The sequence below is a fragment of the Prionailurus viverrinus genome, chromosome C1, assembly GCF_022837055.1.
Source record: "Prionailurus viverrinus isolate Anna chromosome C1, UM_Priviv_1.0, whole genome shotgun sequence".
Lineage (NCBI taxonomy): Eukaryota > Metazoa > Chordata > Mammalia > Carnivora > Felidae > Prionailurus > Prionailurus viverrinus.
Window position 1 is genome coordinate 34,167,707 of NC_062568.1, and position 16,932 is coordinate 34,184,638.

General features: G+C 41.1%; 1 protein-coding gene across 2 annotated transcripts in view; it reads left to right on the plus strand.

The window, feature by feature from the left end:
- HECW2 (HECT, C2 and WW domain containing E3 ubiquitin protein ligase 2) overlaps positions 1-16,932 on the plus strand; it is a 266,445-nt gene that overhangs the window by 180,049 nt on the left and 69,464 nt on the right. For both annotated transcript variants that reach the window (XM_047869633.1, XM_047869634.1), the window contains exons 19-20: positions 9,829-9,949; positions 11,405-11,518. In XM_047869633.1, the coding sequence (XP_047725589.1) occupies positions 9,829-9,949; positions 11,405-11,518 (235 nt within the window). The remainder of the gene's footprint in view (positions 1-9,828; positions 9,950-11,404; positions 11,519-16,932) is intronic.

The window sequence follows — 16,932 nt, forward strand, 5'->3', positions numbered from 1 at the left end:
CGGTTAAGCATCTGACTTCAGCTCCAGTCATGATCTCATGGCTTGTGGATTTGAGACCCGTGTCGGGCTCTGTGCTGACAGCTCAGTGCCTGGAGCCCGCTTCAGATTCTGTCTCCCTCTCTCTCTGCCCCTCCTCTGCTTACGCTCTGTCTCTCTCTCAAAAAATAGATAGATAAACAAACAAACATTTAAAAGAAAACAAGAGAATGGAGTCTAAGAAACCACTTGGGAGGCTGTTGCATTAACCCGGGTGACCTGCTAAAGGTCTGGATTAGAGGTGATGGAGAAAGAGAAATTAGTTCAAAGGATATGTAGGAGATCTAGACACGAGGACTTTGAGTCTCCACCACCGAGACTACTAGGCAGATGGCAAACTATTGGCCAAGGAAAGGAAAAAGATTAGACTGCAAGGGAGAGGTTAGATGAGTTTAGTTTTGGACATGGTTTGTTGAGGAATCTCTGAGCCATCCAACTAGAGATACCAACGATGTCTGGAAAAGATAATCGTGGAGCTCAAGAGAGGTTGGTGGCCAGGCATATACATATGCTGGTGGCAGTTGAAGCCCAAGGCAAATTAGAGGAACTAAGGAGGACAAGCTCATGGAAAGAAGAGAAACCAGAGGATGGTAACATTGAGGAACTCCAATATTTAAGGGATGGGCTGAGATGGAGGAGCAAATGAAGGAAAGAGAGCCAATGGATTTTGGAAGAGAATTAGGAAAGTCTTTTCAGGAAAGCCAGGCTTCAAGGAATAGAGAGTGTGGCCAAATCCTCAAAGCATTCAAGAAGGATAAGGCCTGAGAAGAGGCCATTGGATTTGAAAGTCATGAAGTTATAAATGTCCTTCACCAGAGCAATTTCTATGACATGAGAGGTTATAAACTCTACTGTGGCCAGTTGCAGAATGATATAGGATGTAAAGGAGAAACTAAGAGTATAGAATATTCTTTCATGAAGTAGGTGGGTAAGAAAAAAGGAAAATAGGACAGTACTTAGAAGGAGAAGATGGGTTAAGGAAGAGGTTTTAGGATGGAGAAGTTGAGCATGTGTGTGTGCAGAGGTCAGAAGATGTGGGTGGAAGGAAACTAGTTTGTTGGAGCAGCGATCATACAAGAGACCCATGGGAAGGCAGGATGCCGGAGACAAAAGTGAAGGCCAACTTTGGAACAAAGTAGGGTCACCTATTTTGATGATCCAGGATGAGAAGAAATAAGTATCTGACACTTCAAGTAAGTTTAAAGGTGTAGGGGAACAATCGATGGAATGTATAGCTGGCCTCAATCATTACTGTGTGTGACTTTGGACAGTTTACTTCCTTCCCTGAACTTGACTTTATTTTTCTATAAAATGGGAATAATAGCAAACACCTCCCATGGTTACTTGGAGGAGAACACCTTGTCTGGTGCCTGCAACATAACAATTATCTGATAACTGTTAATTTATCCCCTTTTGCTTTCTTTCTGGAAATCTGATCCTGAGAAGTGTAGTTTTTCCATGTTTAAACCATTAATAACTGGGAAATATGAATTCATTTCTCCCTGATTTGCACAGCTGGCTGCCTAGGTATTTAATTGTTCTGACTGGTCTTTATCTTAGCTAGGAATTATGATGGAGTTTAAATGGGTCGTCCCTTTACCTGATGCTTTGTGGTTAAAGAAATGAAGGTGTGGGGCGTCTGGGTGGCTCAGTGGGTTAAGCATCCGACTCCTGATTTAGGCTCAGGTCATGATGTCACCGTTGTGAGATGGAGTCCTGCATCGGGCTGCACTACACTGACAGTGCCTGCTTGGGATTCTCTCTCTGCCCCTCCCCCGCTCATGTGCACACTCTCCTTAACACACACGCACTCTGTCTTTCTCTCTCTCTCTCAAAAATAAATAAACATTTATAAATGAAAAAGAAAAGAAAAGAAAAGAAAGGAAAAGAAAAGAATGGAAAAGAAAAAAAAGCTGTATGGATTATTGCCCATTCCAGTCAAGGCTCTCCTTCCCAAGGGCTTTTCTTCAGCCCATCCTCCCCAGGAAAAAGGTGGATCAACAGATTCCGTCCCTTCCCGATCCCTGCAGAGGCATGTGCTCTTGGAGACTGGCTGGGCATTCTTTGAGACCGTATGAACATTCTAAATGGTGACTGACTTCGCTCCTTTTCATTTAGCGTCACAAATGTACACGAGTCATCCATGGTGGCGGTAAAGATGCATTCTGGAAGCACAGTTTGAGTCAAACGATTTCCAAAGATACGGAACCCAAATATATCTAAATTGCTAGCAGTGTGTGTGGTGGTTTTAATTTTCAGGGAGAATCATCTCCACATTTTTGGCCTACTCAGTTTCAGGGGGCTTCATTTGATCTTGAAATTGGGATGAACTGCCTGGTATCAGTGGACATTACTGTAACTAATTCCACATGATATTGCAAGGCCAAGACTAGCTAGCCTCATTTACCCTGTGGAGGAATCTTCTGATTTTTTGAGTAAAATAGCCTCTTCTTCTACCACTTTCCTGAAGTTTTTTTGTGAAACACATTTCAAACAGATTTTTTTTAAGCAGTCTCTTCGTCCTTCTTGTGACTAGAATTTCATCTCTTTTAGTATGAGGATAATATTCTGAAAATTATGACAATAATAAATTTGAATGATCTTTCAGAACGCCTCGGGATCTGGTAAACTTTCCACACTTTTCCTCATTTTGAGCATATTTACATGTCTTTTCAAGTGCAGAAGAGAGAGGGGCTTCGGAAACTTTGACTCGCTGCTTTTTGCAGCTGTTAGAGTGCTCACCTACAATTTGTCAAAATTTCGGAATGTGAAGGTTTGTTTTTCTAGGACCGTTATAATGCCAGTCCCGACCTTAGCTATGCCAGAAGGGAAAAATCTTTCCAAACACCATATAGTTCATTATGCCAAATATGGGACCCAGAAGTTTATTTAAGGACCTTTTGTAACTCTACATTTCTAGGAATTTAAATTCAATAACACCTAATCTATCTAATATTATTGAAGATGTGCTCACTTATGTGAATTTTCCACGTAACCAAAGTTATGATTAAGTGTCAGAGAATTTGTTTAACCCACCATTTGCTGAAACTCTTTCATAAATACTTTGTATTTCTTTCTGCTTCCCCATATCCAGTACATTGAGGATATTTCGTGGTTCAGGGGCATCATCGTACAGAGCTGTTATTACTTGACTAAAACCGGACTATCTGGAAGCTAGGCCAGGTCACACTCAACACAAACAGACCAGAGAGCTCTGAAGAGCCACGGTGGTTCTTTGCTGAAGGTTGTCTTGAAGGCATGGCTTTGAGAGGGAGTTATTCCCCGCCTCCCCCCCCCCCCCCCGCCCCCGCTGCACTAGGACCCTCTTTTCCTCTCTCTCTCCCTCCAGAGTCTTAGCATCTTGGCTGCTATTTATCTCCTGCTCTTTTCTCTTTCTTTCTCTCCTTTCCTCCCTTCTTTCCACTCTTCCTCCATCTTGCCCACAGCCTGAAGTAGCTTTATGCCTTTGAACTCTGTGGGCTCCAGGCACTGACCCTGCTGTGCGGTAAAAAAATCTGCATATGACTTTGACTTCCCCCAAAACTTAACTACTAATAGCCTACTGTTTCCAGGAAGTCTTACCCATAACATACAGTCAATTAACACGTAGTTTATATGCTGTGTGTATTATGTCCTACATTCTTATGCTAAAGTAAGCTAGAAAAAAGAAAATGTTATTAAGAAAATCATAAGGAAGAGAAAATACTACAGTTCTGTACTGTATTTATTGAAAAAAATCCACATATAAGTGGATCCAGTTATAAATCTGTGTTGTTCAGGGGTCAACTGTACTTGTTTTTAGAAAGTATTCTTTCTCTTTGCTCAGCCCTACAAAGATGTACTAGGAACCAAACACTACAGACAAAGGATGGTCCTTGGATGGGTGGAGACAGAGGAGTTGTGATTCCAGAGACTGAAGGAAAGCCAAATACGGTCTCTGTCACAATATATGGGTGTTTTTATGTTTGTTCTATTGTTATTAGTCTCTCCTGTCCCCAACCCCTAATGCTGTAAGAGAATACCTGTTACTGGCATTCCCTACAGCTTTGCCTTTTCATAAATTTCTTCTGGAGTACATGGGTGGCTCAGTCAGTTAAGCATCCGACTTCGGCTCAGGTCATGATCTTGAGCCCCACATCGGGCTCCGTGCTGACAATGCAGAATCTGCTTAGGATTCTCTCTTCCCCTCTCTCTCTGCCCCGCTCCCATTTGCGCTCTCTCTCTCTCAAAATAAATGAATAAATTTTTAAATAAATAAATAAATAAATAGCTTCTGATTTTCAAGGATTAAAAAATCAGCTTATCAGGTTGGTTTTTAAAAATAGTGTGTAAATACAAAGCACCAGCAAACTCAAAACAGTGATCTAGGGCCTTTTATTGCTCTTAAAGAGTAAAGCAAAAATGCAAGGACTTCAGTGCTTCTGCTTTGTGGCAGCCATTTGGAGATGTTTTTTCACGTTAATTGTCATTGTTGAGCCATGTTCCAGAAGGTGGAGTTTTCCAGAAATTATTGTAACGCTTGATGGTTTGTTCTCATTCACTAACAAGGAATTGTAAAATAATGATGATGATAATGATAATAATAATAATAATAATAAATTTTTTAAAAAGCCATAGAGACTTTTTTTAGAAAGTGAGCCAGGAAAGAAATGGACTATTGATCCATCCCAGTACACTAACCCAGAGCCAAGCTTGATTAGACCAAGCCCCATCCCATCCAGTGCATGGTGAGTGCTAGTCATCAAAGCAATCTGGGATCCTGGCACACCTGGAATCCAAAAGACCCAGACTTCCTAGTGGTTTGATGCCAAAATACTAATGCTATCACCTGAAGTATTTTGTCAGGTAGAATTCTTTAGTTTGTACATGATTAAGCAATTTTGTAATGATAAATGGAAATAGTATCATACTTTATAGAAGTACTTTAGGTCTGCCTAGCAATGATAAAGAAAAAAAAACTAATATCTGTTACTGAAATTTTTTCCTGCAAATAATTAACATAATGCTGCCTATCCATGAAGTCAGTCCTGTATTTGATCAGTTCCTAAATGCAACATTGTTTTTTTTGTATCCGATTTTATTTTTTAAGACCATAAAGACCATAAAGTTACTCTCTATCGGAGTATTGTATCCTAGAACTTTACTGGCAGTTATGGTTCCCATACAATTCTATTAACTCAGTCTTCCAAGATCATTTTTTATTTCTAAAGTGGAAGTAACATCGTTCCTGCCCTGGAATTTCTTGGCAGTGACACCTGACTTGCATTAAGAACTTGACAAGGGCCAGGAGCATAATTTATTGTAATTTTTAAACCATGAAGTAATGTATAAATGATTTTTTTTCATAATAGAACTATTAAGCAAAAGAATTTTTGCATTTAACAATTTCTGTCTCCAGGGTCTCTGTAATTGAATCTCTTTACCTGAGCGTAAGTGGAGTCAGAGCTAATTTTTATTAAGTGTCCATATTGATATTGATGGAATGCATTATGGCATTTCCCACATCCTTTTAAACGTCTCAAATTATACAGCAATAATATGTGTGCTTTTATTTTAAGTAACCAACTTTAGAATCATGTTTCTTTTGAGTCCTGAAAGATTTTTATTCAGTCTTTTGTTTTTCTTTTTCCTCTTCCCTATTAATGATTGTGTTCTTGAAAGCTGATTCATGACGGCTGCTTTCTGAGCTGTCTGGGTTTACTAGCTTACAGTTTCTCAGACTGCAGCACCAACAGCCTTATGATGCCATCCCTGAATGGCCCTGTGCTACACTGCCCTGTCCCCCAGCCATGCAAGAGAGCAGCCTTAAGCTGGTGGAGATCATGTTCCTTCATGTTGCAAACGGTGCCTTTCAGATACACAGGAAGCACTGCCTCTGTGTTGGTCTCTGGATGTTGCCCAGATGTTTCATTGGTTACATTTGACCTTCCTGTAGGGGATAATGGGTCTCAACCTTGGCTACACAATTGGAGTCTGCATAAAACACTTATGCCTGGGTCCTGCCGCACAGATTCTGATGTAATGTGCCTTGGGTGTGGCCTGAACATTGGGATTTTTTTAAGCTTCTTGAGTGATTCCAACATGCAGTCAGGATTGAGAAGCACTGCTGAGGAGCCTCACCTGTATCCTTGAGCTTTTAAGGTCAAGTTTATTTGTTTCCTTTATGACACAGTTCTTAGCTCTCTGGCTAAAAGATTCATAAACATGCCAACGGACCTCTGGACAAATCATTGATCGATAAACAATTCTATTAAATATTCACTCTTGGGGCGCCTGTGTGGCTCAGTCGGTTGAGCGTCCGACTTCGGCTCAGGTCGTGATCTCGCTGTCTGTGAGTTCAAGCCCCGCGTCGGGCTCTGTGCTGACAGCGCGGAGCCTGGAGCCTGTTTCGGATTCTATGTCTCCCTCTCTCTCTCTGACCCTCCCCCATTCATGCTCTGTCTCTCTCTGTCTCAAAAATAAATAAACGTTAAAAAAAAATTTTTTTTTAATCCATTTTTGGGATGCCTGGCTGGCTAAGTCGGTGGAGCATGTGACTCTTGTTCTCAGAGTTGTAGGTAGGAGTCCCATGTTGGGTATAGAGATTACTTAAGAATAAAATATTTTTAAAAAATCCATTCTTAACACCCTAACACATTTCCCCATGTCTTTAGTATTTGCTTCTATGCAGATAATATCAGGAACAGCTAACACCTACACAAAGGAACCTCAGAAAGTGCCTTATGTACACGAACTCATTTAATGCACGGGTGTGGGCCTGGTCTCCCGCTGGAACTCCAGTACTGCGTTTTCAAGTGCCTATGGAGGATACCCACCCTGAACAGCTCTCGTCTCCAGCACAACATGTATAAAGCTTCATGTGCCTCTGTCTACTAGCATTTTCCACACTTCTTTTAGCGTCAGATGGACCTGGCTCAAATCCCAAACCTACCATTCACTGGCATATGACTTCAGTTTCCTTAGTTACAAAGTGGTGATGATGGTGATAATAATAATGTCTGCTTCATAAATCTGTGTTTCCCAAGATCCTCTCTGTAAAGTGTGTGGTTTCTAATGCGTAGCAGGCACTTAACAAACGACAGTTACTCTTATTGTTTAAAAACTTGACCGTGTTACCATCAGAGCTTCCTATTTTTCTTCCTTACTATCTGTTGGCAATTCTTATTTTACACTGTAAACGTTTCAGTGAGTCACCACACTGCCCTCAGGCCTCCATGGCTGCAGTGACTCCTAACTGGGTCCCCTCCCTTTGGGTTCCTCCCCTCCTTCCCACCCTGAATCCACTCAACACATTCTGAAAACCGTTGCTGAAAAACCACCATGTGTTGGGGCGCCTGGCTGCCTCAGTCAGTTAAGCATCCAACTCTTGACTTTGGCTCAGGTCACGACCTCATTGTTCGTGAGATTGAGCCCCACGTGGGGCTCTGCGCTGACAGCACTGAGCCTGCTTGGGATTCTCTCTCTCCCCCTCTCTCTCTTCCCTTCCCCCACTCGCTCATAATAAGTACATAAACATTAAAAAGAAAAAAATACACCATGTGTTATGTTCCTCCCTAGCTCAGAAATCTCTGAAGTCCTCCCACTGCTCACTGCATCCTGCCCAAACCCCTCAGCTAGGTTTTTAAAAATTTCCTCACATAATTTGGCTCCAACTATCTGATTAAATGTCCCAGTTACTCTGCACACTCCCCTGTGCTCTGAGTTAGTAGGGTCTCCTCGATCATCTTTTTTTTTTTTTTTTTTCAACGTTTATTTTTGGGACAGAGAGAGACAGAGCATGAACGGGGGAGGGGCAGAGAGAGAGGGAGACACACAGAATCGGAAACAGGCTCCAGGCTCTGAGCCATCAGCCCAGAGCCCGACGCGGGGCTCGAACTCACGGACCGCGAGATCGTGACCTGGCTGAAGTCGGACGCTTAACTGACTGCGCCACCCAGGCGCCCTCCTCGATCATCTTTCAAACATGCATGTGGGGCTTCTCCCAGCTCTCGCTGCCCTGCCCCAGCGTAAGATATAGATTCTCTTGTGTTTACGAGGCCTGGCTCCAATAAAGCCTCCTTTTGGTGATCTTTTCCATCTTGATCTCTGCTTACCCTCCTTTACTATCACTTTTCTGTAACACTGATCCCAAATGCAAATACTGGGGGGAGCCAGGCAATCAAGATCATTAAACGGCTGTAGCACAGTCTTCATTTAATGGAGCAGCTGGCCACCTTGGCCTGAAGGAAAATGCAGGCCAGTTGTTGAAAGAGTTCCCCAATAATTTTCAAGAGAAAAGCTGTTTTATTCTGTTTTTTTTTTTACTTGAAATCTCCTAATATTTAAATGTTGGTAGTTAAGTTAAATCTTTAAAAACAATTATATGCCAAGCAAAATAGATCATTAGGGCTGAGTACAGCCCCAAGGCTATAGTTTTGTCTCCTATGCTTTATAGTTTGTTGACCACATGGTGTAGGACTTAATTATTTATCTAACTGATGTGTTTTATTTCTGTCTTCCTAACCAAAATATCTACTTCAGCAACCCCACCTTCCTCATCTGTACATATGTTGCTGAACTTAACATAGTATTAGCAATGGATAGTAATCACTTAGTTGACTCATTAAAGAAATATTTAATGAGTTTGTATGGCATGTCATTGCACAAGACTCCACAATTTTTGTTTTCTGGTTCCTTTCGTTGTGTTGTGAAATAGTTCATGGAAATGTTCAGCATTTTTTGTCATGGCTCTGCGTCTGATTCCCATATTTATCATCAATTTTGTGTCCCAGCTTGTTGGTTAGTCACTCTGTGGCACAAAGCTAGATTTTTGTATGAAAAGACAAACACGCTGTGTTACTCTTATATTTTATTAATGAGACTTACCATTGGATGACATATGAAACATCTTTATTTTTCTTAATGTTTATTTATTTATTTTGAGAGAGAGAGAGAGGGAGGGAGGGATTGAGCCCACGCATGGGGGAGGGGCAGAGAGAGAGAGGGAGAGAGAAAATCCCAGGCATGCTCTGATAGCACAGAGCCTGACACGGGGCTCAGTCTCACGAACTGTGAGATTATGACCTGAGCTGAAATCCAGGCGGATGCTTAACCAACTGAGCCACTGAGGCACCCGGATGTGGATGATCATAGCACTTGGCACATATTAGGAGTGTAACAAATAGCATTATTATTTATTCTTTGCTTTGCCAGGAAACATGGTGACTCTGCAGTTATGTCTGAATTCTGTGTTTATATCAAGATTATTTTACCCTGCAGTATAAAATGTATGTTAATTATAAGTCTAAAGTAATTTTCGGTTATAGTGCCTATCTAGAAGACATTTTGTACATTTTTCATAGGGCAAGTCTGGAAACTCGCTGTTCTTGCTTTATATACCACATACTTTCACATTGTAACTTCCTGTATAATTGCCATGATATCATCTCAGCAGCAAGCAGATATTCCACCCTGAACAGTTACCATCAGACATGAGTAACTCTGCTTGACTCATATTAGTTTGGACTGAAGAGGGAAACATATTTGACACACACATGGTCACACATTGTAACTATGCAAACAGAATTGTTATTCTCAACCAAAATGCCGCATAGAAATATCTTAAGACTTTACTTCAGCTCTGTTAGAGCCTCCAGCTTGAAGAGGTGAGAAGCAAAGCCACTGAAAGAATTGCCTCCTTTCACTTGTTGACTGTGTTCTCATCCTCCTGGCAGTGTTTTTACATGGTGATGTGATACATCAATCAGGACATTGCACAAACCGGGACCCTTCTCTTTTTATGGTTTGCTCTAGGTACTCAGCGTGCCAATGCCCGGGCTCCTGCCCCTTACAAGCGAGACTTTGAAGCCAAACTAAGGAACTTTTACAGGAAGTTAGAGACTAAAGGATATGGACAAGGCCCAGGGAAATTAAAGTAAGTCAAAGTGATACAAACCACAGGCTTGGGTGATGGTGAAGGGATGGGATGCAGTTGGGAATGTAGGAAATTGATTGTGATTTCAGATGACCAGTCTTTGTTTTAGTCAGTGTAATCATTTTGGTAATGATGTGTGAATTATAGGATCATCGAAAACAAAGTTCTGGAATTAAACACCATTCTGCTTAAGGTTTTAAAACAAACACCACGTTCCATGTAAAAATATAGGCAAAATAAAAAGCTGATTTATTTCTCCTGAAAAGTACCTCTTTGTTTTTGCTTACAGTACATTTGACAGCCGTAAGGCTGTCACAGTGTCCTGTATCAGTCTCCTGACCTGACTGTAGGAACACTGCTCAGCTTTGTTTTGTTCTGTGAAATAAATGTCACTTGTCCAATGAAATATGTCATGAATGTTGTTTCTGCCTTTCTTTACCCACCTTTAAATGAGGAAATTAAACATCATCACGCTGTTTGGCCTAGAATTATTTTCATTCCCTACTTATCCGTACTGCCTTCATCCTCTCCTCCACTGCTGCCCCGCGTACCCACTGGAGATCACTGTGCCACCTGAGAGAGGGCAGAGGAGGAAGGGTCTCCACTGCCACACCCGTGATGCTGGGTGCCTGGGAGGAGATGCAGGAGCCACCCCCCAGCTCCCCAGCTCACTGCCTCACAGAGAGGGCTCCCTCCAGTATATTCACAGGTCCTACTTTCTCACCCTCAAAGTACATCAGCTTGAGATTCCCCTTTCTCACGCTTCACTTAAGAAGGGCTTGAGCTCAGGCTTCCCTGCATTCAGCCTATTATTTCCCTTTCTAGGACTATCTGTACTAACTGCAAACTGATACCTTCAGGATGACTTTTATTATCATCACAAGTAGACTGTCGGCTATGAGTATCGTTCATTTGTATCTGTCACTCGGGGAACCTCAGATTCGCTTAATTTGAGAATTAAATTAAGCATAGTCATAAATGTGTCTTCTTTGGAGAACGTGGAGGGTTTTGTTTTGTTTTTTGTTTTTTTTCCTTCTGGTTCTGATAAGTCTTTCCCTGCATACTTTGTAATTGAATTCCTTGTCTAGGTACATTCTCACTGAAAACATGTCCTCATAGGGCTGTCCTTTCTTTATTAACAAAAGCTTTGGGTCTGTGTTGTTTTACAATCATCTTCCTTCTGGGGTAAATTGATTTGGCCACTCAGAAAGGACTCATGAGCCGTTTTCATATGTTGTAGGTGGAGTGCTCCACTTAGGTAACCATTTGCTTGTGTATTTTGACTTCTACTGTTAAGAGCAAAAGCCAAATGTGTATTATTGCAGACGACAATGTAGTAAGTCACCGCAATTTTCACCTAATTATGGCAAGTGGGAATTGAATCAAAAGTGTCCGGTTCTAGAAAGATAAGGATTAGGAAATAATCTGTTTTTCAAATTGTCTCTTTATGGACAGGTTAATTATCAGAAGAGATCACTTACTGGAAGATGCTTTTAATCAAATTATGGGCTACTCCAGAAAAGACTTACAGAGAAATAAGCTGTACGTCACATTTGTCGGGGAGGAAGGGTGAGTAGAACAGAGAAGTGGTGTGTGGAACACAGACTGCGGCTGCACAGTGGATGCTTCACCACGTGGTTGCTGTGGTTGCCTGAAACAGGAAACCCTTCTGGCAGGAAATGCCATTCTCATACACTTAAACCTCTGGGCTTTTTTTTTTTTTTTTCCCTAAGGCTTCCTCTGGTTTTTAAATCATTTGACATAGAAATTCTTGGGTAAACGCTAGTAACTATAGATCATGTTGAGAGCAGAAGCTCGTTTGGTTTCTTCTCTGTGCCTATCTCTTTCTTAAAGGGACAAAGTGGGGCTGCGAGGGACAAGACAGGAATTCTGCTATCTGTGAGCATGTAATCTGCACTGGGGTGGAAGGAGTACACGCTTCACCTGTTCAAGAAGCTCAGTTTCAGAGTCACGAATTAGAATCCTGCTCTTCTACCTGGAAGCTTCTGAAGCAGTAACTCCGGGGCCTTGGTTTTTATTTCTCTGTCGCCGGTTTTCCTCTTTTTGGGGGGGACAGTAACACCTACCAAAATAACCACCTGCCATAAACAAATGTCTCCGGCCTTCTATGACTCTTCCGTGAGTGTGCTTGTGGAGATTAGGGTTAAGAAACAAAGGAGCAAGACTCCTACGCACTGTTTGTTGCGTCCACATAGACATAACAGCTGTTCTGTAACACTTCAGAAGGTGACAGCTCTCGTCTTGTCCAGACCCCTTCCTCCTTCCTCATTTCAGGTCTGCGTTTCAAGTCGCAGCACCTTCTTTGTCACCCAGCCATCACGAGGGCCAATTTAAAAAGTACCACATGATAGCCTGAACTCTGGTTGTTTTCTTGACTCTGTTGATTTGGATCATTTTAAAGCTACTCTTCTCAGTCCTGCCCAGGAAATAAAGTGTGCTAGATTATAGACTCATAGTAGTAATACCCAACCATTCAATATATGCAGCCATTCAATATATGGTTAATTTGGAGGCTCCAAAGTGTACAATAACTTGCGCATGCTGATGGAACTAGGTAACAGCAAAATCAGGATTCCAAGCTGGGCTTTTCATCCAGGACTCTCGGACCAACACTGGGATAGAAGCAAAACTCCTGAACTCTGCTCTATCAGAATTTTTTCCTACCTGTGGATCTTTTCCCTCTTACAGCTGACTGATAACCACTAGTCTCATCACATATGCTGTTTATAGTCCCAGCTGTAACTACATGGAAGGAAAATATTGTATGGGAAAACAAGACTAAGTGACAGAATTTGGGCAGAAGCTTGCCCGTGACTTGTTTTCATTGCTGAAGTGCATTAAGAGACTTCTAGCTTCTGTTGGCTTAAGGTGCAGGTGCACAGTTGAAAATGAAGGCAAATGGTTTAAGCCTAATCATAGGTGTGCATGGCATTCCAAATATTTCCTTACATAACTAGTCTCGTTTGGGTGAGAATACTTTTCCTCCCCCAGGAGTCCAGCTGCCTTCCTTCTTTGTTTGCACAGTTTGTTGAGATCTCAGAGATGTAGGGAAGAGTCTTTGGAGGCCCTGGTACTGAAGTTTGAATAGAGCGGATGCTTATCCTACTTGATCATCCTCAGGTAGTTGTCCTATGATCTGGACTGATGACATCTGTTCCTAGGAGGAGGCCCAGGCTGAGTGTGGTTTGATACCTTTGTATCCGGTTGCCACTAATGTCCAAATGTTTCCTGTTTCCATCACCTGTCTCCTTCCTGTAACCCCAGAGGGGAAACAAGAGGTAGGGCATTTTGAAGTGTGACCTCAGCCATCAGGAACAATCTTAATCAAGCCCCTTCTGTGTATGGCTTATTGAAGCTGGAATAATATGGCCAGGTAACTTCTGGTCTCATGTCTTTATTCATGTCAACATCATACACATAGGTTATTAGATATAGATATATATATATAGATAGATAGATAGATAGATATATATACTTCATTTTGCTGTTAAAGCATTGAGAATACATACCCTGTTTTAAAAGATTAAAATAGCACTCTTGCTGAAAAAATAGAAACCTCAAAAACAACATATAATTAAGAAGTTATTTTAGACTTTGCCACCTTTACAGACACATTGATTTAACCGCATTAAAATTGAAGATCATAACATTCCTTTCTGGATTATAATCAATATTCAAAGTGAAAATCTACCTAAATTTTTCTATTGAAGTGTAAGTGTAGAGGTGAAAGTTTTCCATCTCTCTCCCTCCATCAATTTTAACGCTCTCAAAATGTGTCATGTCTAGCCCCAGTAATAGGTATTTAAAAACATATACACCCAGTGGCTAGTTTTGGTTTCTAATATTATTCTTCAATAAAAGGAACAAGATTCCTTGGAGAAATGACTGATTCTAGGGCTGGTCGGAAGTATACAAGATGGAGCTTAAAGTAGCTTGTAGTGCAAAAAGTAAAAAAGTGCTCAAAACATCCACAATGGTAGGAGTATGTCAAAGAGACTCCAGAACCAACTGAAAGATCACCCAGTGGCCCAAGCTGGAATAATTTGAGCAACAAAACCGAGTAGGATTAGATTATAACCCAAACTATAAAGTAAATATCTGTACTGATGTAAATACATGATTGAATAAGTAAATAAATAAATGACGAATAGACAAATCTGTGCAGAAGATTTCCAAATAATTCAACATAATTCCTCACTCCTTAATTGTGGGTTGCACATAATGACATTCTTCCAGTAGTATAATATGGGAAGTGGGAAAAAGAAGTAAGTCCAGAGTGGAGAAGCCTGGCAAACACATAGCCCAATGATCAAGGTTAAAATCAACAGTGATATATCATGTTAATAGTATATACCCTTCACATGATGTGATGAAAATGGCTCTTATCTCCACAATCTTTGGTCCCCCAAACCCATAATGTGAGTCTATCCATGAGAAAAACCTCAGATAAATCCAAATTGAGGGACATTGTATAAGATACCTTACCAGTACTCCTTTAAACTATTAAGGTCATCAGGGGTACCTGGGTGGTTCAGTCGGTTAAGCGTCTGACTTCGGCTCAGGTCATGATCTCACAGCTTGTGAGTTCGAGCCCCACATCAGGTTCTGTGCTGATAGCTTAGAGCCTGGAGCCTGCTTTGGATTCTGTATCCCTCTCTCTCTCTCTCTGCCCCTACCCCACTAGCACTCTCTCTTTCTCTCAAAAATAAATAAACGTAAAAAAATGAAATAAAAAACTGTTAAGGTCATCAAAAACAAGGAAAGTCTAAGAAACTGGCACAGCCAAGAGGAACCTAAGGAAACATGACAATTAAACATTAATATAGCATTTTGGATGAGATCCTGGTACAGAAAAGGGACATTAGGTAAAAACTAAGGAAATCTGAATACAGTATGGATTTTAGCTAATAATAATGTCTCAGTATCTGTTAATTAATCATAAATAATGTGAGGTGTTCATAAGAGGGAAACTGGGTATACAAGAATTCTCCGTATTATCGTTGCAACTTTTCTGTAAATAAAAAAACTATTCTAAGACAAAATATTTGCTAAATGAAAGCATATAGTCAGGATTTGGGAGATTTAGGAAATGTTTCCCTAAACAACTTTTCTTATTTCCCTATTGTCTGATGAGAGAGTGCCACCAGGGTGATTTTGGGTGTATGTATACTTCCTTCTGCACTTAAGGTCAGTAGAATAACATGTATATAGAAATGGTTAATTCTGTGGAAAGTCCAAATTATTAAGGGTAATGGTGGGGAGAGACAGGGAGAGAGAGGGGGAGAGAGAATTGTAAGCAGGCTCTGAGTTGTCAGCGAAGAGCCGGACTCAGGGTTCAATCTCACCACCTGTGAGATCCTGACTTGAGCTGAAATTAAGAGTCAGCCGCTTAACCGACGGAGCCACCGAGGTGCCTCAAAAGGGATTTATTTTTAAGAAAACTGCATCTGCTTGCACTCCAAAAAAAGTATGAATTAACAGATTCACAGACTTCAGCTCTGCTTTGAGCTCTTTGCATAAGTCTGAAGTACATATATATTATTCTGAAATGGAACAGCTGAATCAAGAGAAATTATGAGAAAATTTATAGTCAGAAATAGGATAACTACAAATTCCATGTAAGGTAAAATTAATCTCAGAATATTGGTGATAACCTATGTTCATTTTTAAAAATACAAAAATAGTCCCAGAGCCTGTGAATGCAAGTGTGTTAGTTGACAAGTAATTATTATTTCTCGCTAAAATAATGTTATGGTTGGCTTTTTACAAAAAGTAGACAGTTTCTAAGCAAACCACTGTGATTTAATTTGGTTAGAACTGGAGGTTTTGTTCTAGTCATTACATTTTCCACCCAAGTTAATTTGGTTATCTGTCCCTGCAAAAAAGGGTAGGAAGTCAGCAGTGGCAGAATGGCTGGAAACTGAGTCATCTTGACAGAATGTGGTGGGAAATTGCATGCATGTGGTTGCCTCTTTCTGTTGGGCTTCTGTCTGCCTAGAAGTTGCTTCTTTAGGAAGGAGGCCAGTAGAGCACTGCATATTCTCCAGCATATTATTTTCTTCTCAGTTAAAAGCCCTAGCAACTAAAGCTTACGTGGTGTCAAAAGTTAGCTAGGCAGACTGTTGTATTCTGATAAGGTGTCCGGGGCCATTAACTTCTTAGTATCCTGAACAGTAAGGCAATAATGGCCTGGATAAAGAAAGAATGTTTATACTGTGATTGCCTCGCCTCTTTTTCCCCCCCATGGCCAGATCTTTAAAAGGCACCTTTCTTTAAGGAAGAATGAGTTCATTATATGTGAGGTGCCATCTATTGACATCAATCATCTGTCTTGCAAAACCACGCTTAGACTAGGGAGGGGCCGTGTGCAAACAGTTGTAGTTCAGGGGTTTAAGAACAGATGAGCTCCTTCTGTGCTGTTTCTCCTGAGGCAGGCAGATGAACATAACTAAGGAAGATGAGATCGGAAACGGTTTTCCTGCATCTCTGCTTATAAAATAACCAGAGGCTCTTACATATGACTGGTCTAATCCTTGCTAGAACTTGTCTGGAGTCCTGAGCTTGACTATTTATTCCTCAGGAGTCAGTCTATAAAGATGCAAGTTAAACTTCATGGTGCTGCTTGTTTTTCTCCAAAAAGAGACATTTGCAGGGTGACCCCAATAATCCAAGCCCTGCTGAAGGGTACTTCTGCATAGGCTTGGGCTTGGTATCACCAGGCAGAATTTTGTTTGTCACACTAATTGCTTGCAAAATTCTTTACTCACCCAGCAGGCCTCCTTAAGTAGCTCAAGAACTAATGCCTTGCTGCTATAAATACCCGAGGGTGAATCAGAAGGTGAGTAGGAAGGCCATGTTTGCCTGAACCAACTATTAAGAGAGCAAAGCTTTTCTGCCTTCCAGAAAACTTATAGGAAACAGTGGTGTGACTTCCTACTGCCACCATCCGCCTTCATTCAGTA